This window comes from Actinia tenebrosa, unplaced genomic scaffold (genome assembly GCF_029948245.1).
Source record: "Actinia tenebrosa isolate PJP-AT-01 unplaced genomic scaffold, QUT_ActTen_1.0 PGA_scaffold7__59_contigs__length_16204524, whole genome shotgun sequence".
Lineage (NCBI taxonomy): Eukaryota > Metazoa > Cnidaria > Anthozoa > Actiniaria > Actiniidae > Actinia > Actinia tenebrosa.
Window position 1 is genome coordinate 15,788,079 of NW_028292584.1, and position 9,436 is coordinate 15,797,514.

At 45.5% G+C, this 9,436-nt stretch overlaps 1 protein-coding gene across 1 annotated transcript; it reads right to left on the reverse strand.

Annotated features, from left to right (window-relative positions):
• Nucleotides 1-432: 432 nt before the first annotated feature.
• On the reverse strand, nt 433-5,916 carry LOC148905757 (uncharacterized). The gene has a single exon (XM_089039983.1). It carries the CDS (start codon nt 5,606-5,608, stop codon nt 659-661), a length of 4,950 nt encoding a protein of 1,649 aa, XP_088896109.1. The 5' UTR covers nt 5,609-5,916; the 3' UTR covers nt 433-658.
• Between the last annotated feature and the right edge of the window lie 3,520 nt (nt 5,917-9,436).

Consider the following 9,436-nt stretch of genomic DNA (forward strand, 5'->3'; position numbering starts at 1 on the left):
CTCTCTCTCTCTCGGGGGATTAGGTAAGGAGACTTTGCTCGCAGGGTGCTCTTGAGGGAAGCCAAAAAAAGTTATGAACAGTATTAAAATAACATAAAAATGACTCCCTTAAAGTCGTATATATGAACGGAAAAATTCATAGTTGTTAATTAGATTTCCCCCACATGGTTGTTTCCTTGGCAGAAATTCTGTTTTAAGCTGTCACATATATTATGGGTATAAGCAAACTAAACTTAGTATCAAAAAACATCCTTGATCAATTGCCGGGCATTTATAGACAATAACTAGTCATAGCTTTCGCTAATATGCCAACGAGCTGATTTGGTCTTCCAGATATGAATAGTGGATCATAACCTTTTGGACAGTATTGATGGGCATTGCTTGAGCACATTGTTTTGATTCATGCATCGCCAGTAAACACGACGAACGACGTAAACGAATGAACAAGCTTTAATAATGAAACGTAGTCGCAAGATGGCCGACCAATAACAACAGTAATGAACAGGCGTCACTGGCGCGGGCGCGCGCGCATGACAGGCACAAATGTCCGCGGGCACAACGGGCTCGCTGGCGCAGTATCTTCTTCTTCCTTATTTTCTGTTAATTAACTGGATAACAAAGTTATTATGGTTCATACATCTACAGGTCGCATAATGTCTCAATATAGGAAGTAGTCCTTGAGGTAGGCTGGGGGTTTGCGTGTTCGTTGTGGTCTCGAGGGAGATTCTTCGCTGCTGAGTTCGTTGTTGATGGGCAGTGGGACGGTGAGAGTGACTTGCGAGGGTGGTGGGTCTTGCTCAGTTGTTTCTGGGGTTGTGTTGGTGTCTTCTTCCGATGCGTTGTCTTGATTGTTTGGTTTACACCAGCTTGGTAAGTCAACTTCGTATGGGCGGATAAGTTCCGATGGGGGTGTTGGTGGACTTGGTTCTTCTGACGCTAACGTTGGGTCTACGGTGGCGAAGTCTTCGTCGGCATCGTTGTGGATTACTTGAGTACTAGTGTGGGAGGAGGCGAGGGGAGCGGGAACGGCATAGCACTCACATAGCTTGACCTTGTATGATGTGGCGCGAAGTTGGGATCCGGTGAACTTCTTAATGTAACACCAAGGGTCGCTCACTTCTGTAACGATGTAGCGGTCACGAGCACGTAGTTTGTCGCGGTCAGCGATCAAATAAACTATGTCTCCCACTCGAATCTGTGGCTGAGGTGCGGCAACTCCGTGTTTGTCTTTGGACTTTTCGCTGTGGGGATGGTTAGTGGACCTCTTCTGGTGCTGCGCTACTATATTCTGGTAGTCAGATAGTGGGAGTTGGTCACAGGTGTATTGACTGCGCTGTGTCCATAGTTCACGAGCGGAGAGACCTTGATGGCGTAGGCGAGAGTTGAGACGAGCTGTTGCTAGTGCGAGGCCAGTAGAAGTAATGGGTCCACCTCCGGGCTCCTGTCGCAGAAGCTCTTCTTCTAGCTCTTGAATAGCCTTTTCGGCGACTGGGTTCTTATTCTTATTCTTTATGCGACCAACATCGAGCCAAATGTTCAAGTGTTTTAGACCGTCGTTGTTGCTAAGAGATAAGAAGCTTGGTGCAGGGTCTACTCGAATGACTGCTCTTGGACCGTCCAAAGGGTGTAGTTCCACAATGAGGCGTGTAAGGGCGTCGCGCAGGGTGTCGTACTTTTCGTCTTGTATTAAACAAGTGTTGGTGTAGGATGTCGAACACTCTCTGAGTAGTAAGATTGCTTGTCGTTGTCGTTTGATAACGTCAGCAGCGAAGGATATGCCGACGACGTCGGGTGGTTCTTCAGATGATTGGTTTACGAGAGAACTTGGAAACTTCCGTAAGGAGGCACATGGGTGGCATGACGAGGATACCCTGGTTAGGGCACTGTTCATGTCTAACGCAAAGAAGTGGCGTAGTACAACCATCTGAAGCTGGTTGCGAGATGGATGGTTTAGACGAACGTGGAGAGCTGTGAGAAGACCATCAAGTACGGACCGTGGTACTACTATTGCCTCAGATGAGGGGGTGAAAGGTTGGTTGCGTTTGACTACTAGAATGCCGTCTTTGGAGATGGACGTTACGTTTAGATAGCGTTTGATGTCTTTTATGTTAGTCAGTTTCTTCGAGGGTCTAGTTCCTTGTTTCAGATGGGCATGGACTCTGCGGAGGTCGGGACATCCGTTTTGGATTTCTCGCCAGGCTGATCTCGTGGTGAATGGAAGTGACTTGGTGTTGTCGATGATGTCTTGAACGGACACGTCACGGACGACAGAGTCTTCTGTTTCTTTGATGAAACTGCACACCTGGCATGTTGGTTCTTGGCACTCTGGAGCGTTGCGGCTCGTAAAGTCTGAAGGGAGGTTAGCCGTACCGGCCAAATGCTGCAACGTGACTTGATATCGGCTAACGGTAGTTAGGAATGATGTTACCCGAGGGCTTGCGGAAAATTCGCCGCGACAGAGTTTATTGATGGCTTGGACGCATGGTTTGCTGTCAGTGAGTACGCAAGTACGGTGTTCAGACTGTATTATAAACGGGCTGAAGTGCTTGACGGCCGCGGCGATACTCAGTGCTTCAATTTCACAGGGCAGCCAGTTGACTTGGTGTTTGCGGAGTTTTGCGCTGAAAAATCCGGCAAGATAGAGGTTGTTCTCACGGGACACATATAGTGTTGCTCCGAGGCCACGTTTGGTTACGGAGCCGTCTGTTACGATCCATAAGGAGTCGGATGGACGTGGTAGAGCGATGGCTTTGGTTGACGTGAGGGCCTGCTGAGCAGCTTTAAACTTGTGGAGAAGACTTTCGTTCAACGTAAGTTTGTCTTGTGACTGGAGACCCGAGATTGCGCCTTCGAGGGGGTCGATTAGGGAGGAACACTCTGGTAGGACGCGGCTAAGGACTTTGTAGGACCCGATAAAAGAGCGCATGCCTTTGACGGTAGTTGGAGGAGGACAAGATGCAAGAACCGCGACGCGATGAGGACTTGCAGATAGTTTGCCTTGGGACCACACCCATCCTAATATGGTGGTGGACTTTGGACAGATGACCGTTTTAGTTGGTGAGAGTCTAAGGTTGCACCTGTCAAGCTGTTCCAGGACCCGTGCCCAGATAGGTAGAAGGTCTTCGGGGCTTGCTCCTCCGCAGTACAAGTCGTCTGCTATCTTTGCCACGCAGCCTTCTTGGATGAAGTCACCAAGTACTCGACACATCATCTCTTCGAGTGCTGTTTCTGAGCCGGGCATTCCCATTGCGGAGCGGCAGTAAACGCGTACGCCACGAAATGGTGTGGCTACGCCGCAGTACTTCCTGGATTCTTTAGCAAGGGGTATTTGGTAGAAGGCGCGGCTGAGATCAGACTTTATCAGGAACTTCCATGGTGCAATGGTGCGTAGTGTGGAGTCAACGTCTGGCATGAGTGATGGTTGGGGTTTGCTGTACCGTCCCACGTCTGCAAAGGCAGTGACGAGGCGATGACCGCCAGAGGGTTTCTTTATGAGGAAGGAGGGGTTCAGGTATTCTACTGCCACGTCGATATCTTCGGGTTTTTGGAAGACTTGGTCTCTTTCCAGTTCGTCAAACTTCTCTTGCAGCTCTATTAGTTGGTTTCGAGAGTATTGAGGAAGGCGCCCTTTACGTTGGGGCGGCTGTACCGGTCCCATGTTTACGCGGGCTTCTATATGGCCCGCTGCTCCGTTGTACCCTGGAATGTCCGGTTTAAAGACGTTGTCGTATTTCTGTAGGACCTTCTGGAATTGGTCACGCATGGAACTTGTAAGTAGCTTGTCTGGATCTAGACTTACGCTGCCTGAGGACGGCGGGGTAGGCTTTACTTCTGTAACGGGGAGTGTTGAGGGTGGAGCCGCTTCGGGAGGAGTCGCTGGGACGGTTGGGCGGGCCCAGCAGATGTGGTCGTGGCGTCGGACGGTGTATGGTTCGTCGGACGTGTTGGTAATTCGCACTTTACCTCCGACTGTATCTATGACTCGTGGTTGGGGCCATGGGTTTTCGCTGGGTGGAGGGCGTTTGAGTTGGGACGTATCACTACGGGGTTCAATGGCGATAGTGTTGTCAGTTCCCAGCTCGGGGGGGACGTCAACTTCTAGGTAATCTCCAGGCCAGATAACGGTGGTGGGCGACGATGAACGTAACACATACGACGTGGCGTGGCGTATGGTGTGAGCCTGAGTGCTGTGTTTTTCATCGGTGTGGTACAAGATGGTTTCGGAGCCTTGTATAGTTATCTGTTGAGTGGCTGGGCGAACTGAGATGTCGTTCGCGATGAGGAAGGGTATTCCAGCGAGTATGTCAACATCTATGTCCTCTACTACGAGGGCGTCGAGCGCGAGTTTCTTGTTGGAACGAGAGAGCAGGACGTGTACTTCGCCAATAACGGTCAGCGGTGTCGTACCATCGGCTTGCAATGCTTGTTGGGAAGACTTTTCGACGGTAAGACCAAGTGTCTGGGCAACGGACGCTTTAATCATGCTGGTTTCGGCGCCGGTGTCGAGGGTCAGCCTCACTGGGTGTTGTCGATAGAAGGCGTTGAGTAGGGGTGACCTTCTGGTGCTGACCCTTCGGGAGATGGAACGTGCGGACGGAAGGGCTGACGCTTCACTGTCAACTTGATCAGGTGCGTACAGATCTAGGTTATCGTCGTCTTCTTCTACTTCCTCTTCATAGTTGGTTGTCGAGCGAGTCTTGGCGAGGAAGAGTCTGTCCTCAGGAGGTAAGTAAGGGCACTTACTTAGGAAATGCTGTTGATCTGCGCGGCCTGCTTCTTTGCATAGTGGGCATGACCTGGGGCGTCTGGAAGTCGTTGGGCGGCGACTGTTTGGCAATTTGTTTGGTTCACGTGAGGCAGGGAATCTAAATTTTGACGCTGTAGCGCGTAGTATCTTGGAATCAGCGGCTGTGCGTAGTTCGTCAAGCAGTGAGTCCAACGCTTGGGAGATTTCTGGTTTTATCGATGCGAGGGTTCTGGAGCGAAGTTCCGTGCCATATCGTTGTTTTACGAGGTTTGGTAAGTCCGGGTGGATTAGTCTAAGCCAGGTGAGAACGATCATATTTTCAAGACTGGGTGTTGATTCCTCGTCGGCGGTTATAATCTCGCCATGGTGGGTGATATTGCCATTAGCGATGAGGAGATTGTCTTCGACGAAGGACATCAGTCGTTGAAAGAGGTCTTCTGGGCGTTCGTCATGTTCCAGTTTAATGTTATTAAAGTCGATAAAGTGTGCTCCGGTGGACTGGAACCCATAATGCATGCGAATCATTTGCCAGATGGAGTTGATAGATGTTGAGTTCTTGACAATTGAATTTCTAGAGATAACTGGGCAATAATTAGCGATTTGGCCAAGCATCAACTCCAGATGGGTACACTTTTGCTGTGCTGTTCGACGTCTAGCGACAGGGACTGCTTCACCGTCATCAGTAAAGCCTCTTAGAGGGCCTCGAGATTTCTTTAGCCACGTCACGGTATCACCAAGGAAGGATGCGAAATTTACGTCGAGAGATAATGTATACTGTAGGTTTTGTCTCCATGCTTCGAAGGAAGTGATTGTCTCGTTTTTAGTCAGTGTCCATTGTTTTGGTGCTCTTGTTGAAGTCATTTTTGGAGTCGATGGTTTGGGTGATTGTTGATGAGGCCGTGTGAATGTGTTTCGTAAGCTCTTGTGTACGTTTCTTGCTGTTCGTTTTCCAACCACCGTACAGGTTGGCTCGTTACGAGACTTCTGCTATTGATCGTTGTATTTATACTGTTGTTCGTGGGTCCTTTAATCGCTGCCACCACGCCAGTAAACACGACGAACGACGTAAACGAATGAACAAGCTTTAATAATGAAACGTAGTCGCAAGATGGCCGACCAATAACAACAGTAATGAACAGGCGTCACTGGCGCGGGCGCGCGCGCATGACAGGCACAAATGTCCGCGGGCACAACGGGCTCGCTGGCGCATTGTTTGTAGAGGAATGATTTGTTTTAATATTAGTGCAAATCATATTTTCGAAATCAGTGGAGTACTCGAACATCGAACTCGAACATCGCTCCATACATTTCTTTGTAGTTTATCAGATCAAAATATCAGTAGTAAAGGGAGAAAGAAATACCCAAACACCCCAAAATATAAATTATAGTCACAAGTAATGTGAAATAAGCACATTAGCCACCCTTTGGGCTTCATAGGAATCAAGAGAATATTCTCTTGTAGGAATAAAATAAATTAAGGATTTATATACAAAGAAATATATGTAGCAATGTTTGATGTCGTATGACGTCACAGACTCCAAAAAATAATCGTAAAAATATCATACTTTCGTCCTGAATATCGAGAAAACACTTCATACAGTGATTATTGGACCTTTAAAGAGTATTCTTAGGAAGTTTCAGCTGAATCCAAGTTTGAGCGATTTTCGTCAGAGTAGCACTTTTATAAACTTCAGAAGAGATAACTAGCTAAAAACTAGTGTGAGCTGCGTCGGTGTTTCTAATGAAATATTAATGATAAAAGAGTAAATTATACACCGTGAAAAGACGAAGGACTAGCGTCCGAAACGTCAGTTCCATCTTTAATGATTTTTTAAGACCCGTTCTTCAGTGATGTTGTTTATCCAAACGCTGATTCTTGCGTAAATCAGCTCATGCGTTTTTCCCGAGGGGGGGTACTCCCCTATATTTGCTATTATTTGTTGTTCCTCGTAACTCGAAACACCGGCTTCTATGTGAAAACTAACTTGCAATAATTTCGATAAGAGCAATGGGAAAAACAATGACGCATTCCATATTTTAGTTATGTGTGCCAGTAGTGTTTTGTATATTAAGATTACTTCTCATACGTCACAACATTAGCATATGGCATGGAAAAACCTTTACAATTTCAAGAAGCCGCACTCAAACTATGAACAGGCATCCCAGACCTCCTATATTTCCTATATTTCCTATAATTTGTATAGGATCCTATAAAGAGCCTATATTTAAAGAAAACCTCCTATATTTCCTATAAATAGGACGACTGCTGAGTGATACATTTATATTTTACACTGTTTAGCATATTTGGCGAAGGAAATAAAATGCCCCCCCCCCCCCCCCCCCCTTTTTTTTTTTTTTTTTTTTTGGTTCTGTTTTTTTTTTTATGGCCGATCCCTGGTTACGCCACCGAAAAGCTATCTTAGCTCCTATAAAGTGCATATATTTTTGGGAAAAAATCCTATATTTTCCTATATTTAGAACTTGCACAGCCTATATTTCCTATCAAATTTGCCTAAAAAGTGGCTGGGATGCCTGTATGAAATATTTCGGGTTATTCAACATCTTACCCCATGTAGAATCAATACTGTGAATATTGTCAGAAGGGTGATACGCACTTTAAACTCGTTTCTTAATCACAAAGAATAAAAAAACAAGTTTTATTCTGTATACCAGTCACATGCATGCATACGTAAGATATTACACCGCAAAAACCTACCTTGTGTTGTCGAAAACTTCATAAACTTTCGCAACGTCTGCCGTTTGTACCCGGGGGGGGGGTACTCCGCCAGAATTTCGGGGTAGGGGTGTTCCGCTGGGATTCTGAAAGGGGTTTCCTGTTTATGACAAAAAAACTCAAATTTGTAGACCCTGTTAATGACAAAAGATATAATTTATTGCACTGAGTTCCTGTTTCAATTATCATGTCATCTCGCGTACCGTTTTTTTACGACCATAATAACCAGTTTCAGTTAATACGAACGGTAGAAACCCTGAATATGACAGGAAGCTCAGGAAGAACTTGGAACTTGAGTGAAATTGCATACCCTGATGACAAGAAGCTCGAAAAACCATACCCTGTTCAGCGGATAATCCCCGTATAGTCTATATATGGGAGTACCCCCCCTCCCCGGGCGTTTGTGTAGCTTGACTCAGGCCGGTACCTGTCGGGTACGGTCACGTGACCCCAGGCTTTAGTAACATGATCCCTAGCAGTAAGCGGCTCGATGTAAACCTGGTGACAAAAGTCTCCGAATAATAATCCTTTATTAGTCTCCTACGCAGCCGCTATTAGTGTCGTCACGCAACGCTCACTCCCCGTTGCGTGACGACACTAATAACGGCTGCGTAGGAGACTAATCCTTTATATGAACGTCCCAAAATTCAAGGTCAAATTGATTGTATTTATTTTTACCGGGCTACCTTTGGTAAACGTAAACCGGTCATAAAATACCTTGATTTTTTTTATTCCAATATTTTATAATGAAGTTTTTTTTTAAACGAGGCTTATTACATTATTAAGCCGTGAAGTCCGACTCCACTAACTTCCTTGCTTTTACGTCTAAAATGAGTGATAACCATTTAATAGTGCAGTGTATCGAGTTAAGAGACGGACCATTTCATAGTTAATGGGGGGGCTGCGTAAATCACCAAAAAAATATCGAGCAAGCACTTAAACCTCAAAAAAGAAAAAAACGTGCACCCTGTTCTGCTAGAAGAAAAATATCTAACTGTACGCAAAAATTAACGTACAAGGGTTGAGCCAAAAAAATAGATATCATGCAACCAAAGTGCCTGCAACCCCCACCCCCACCCCCATCAATTATCTAATGGTCCATCCCTAAGTGCGTATTATCGGGGATTATCAGTTTCCCGGAAATTTATGGCGCGCTGTTTGTTTCAAGATTATTTTATCGTGATACACTTTTACTACTTTGGTAGACAGTTTTCATCGCCACGAAGGCTATCTTTGTCTCTTTCTTGCGACGTCTTTCCCTTCTTTGACAGCTGTCAACTCCTTTGACAAGAGAATATGAACTAAGAGAAGGAATCCTACCTATATAGTCTTGTAACCACCATGTGCAAAGTTTGATGCTATTTTTAGCTTGGAGGTATTTTGCGCGATGAGCCCGATTGGTTGATTTCTTGAGGGTAGGCGGCTTCCAGTCTTGCAGTAAACAAAAGCCTGTGTTTTTGTCGTGGACGTAGCGAAATATGGCGCTTTCCGTGTCCTAAAACGAGGCATTAAAGGGAAACATGATTATCGCGCGGGAATGGTAACGAGATAAAAATAGCATCATTGATTCTAAAAATAGGATCAAAGTGTGCACATGATGGTTACAAGGCTATATAGGGGGGATTCCTTCTCAGTTCATTTTCTCTTGCCTTTGATGTACAGTTTCCACCCTTGATATACAATTTTACCCTTGATAAACGACAAGGCTGCTACTTCCGCAATTTTTTTCTTTATCTCTTATTCATGATAAAAAATGTTTATTGTTTCATTCGTGTCTCTTGTGCTTTAAACTTTTCACGAAATTCTGCTAATCTCGAGCAATTCTACTTCGAGGTGTTAGCGAAAATGTTAGTTTTTGTGCTGATCAAAATATCATCTCTCCCAACGTTCAGCGTTATATCTCAAATACCCATTCCTTATAAAATTTCCCAAAATTTTGATATTTTGTTAATCAG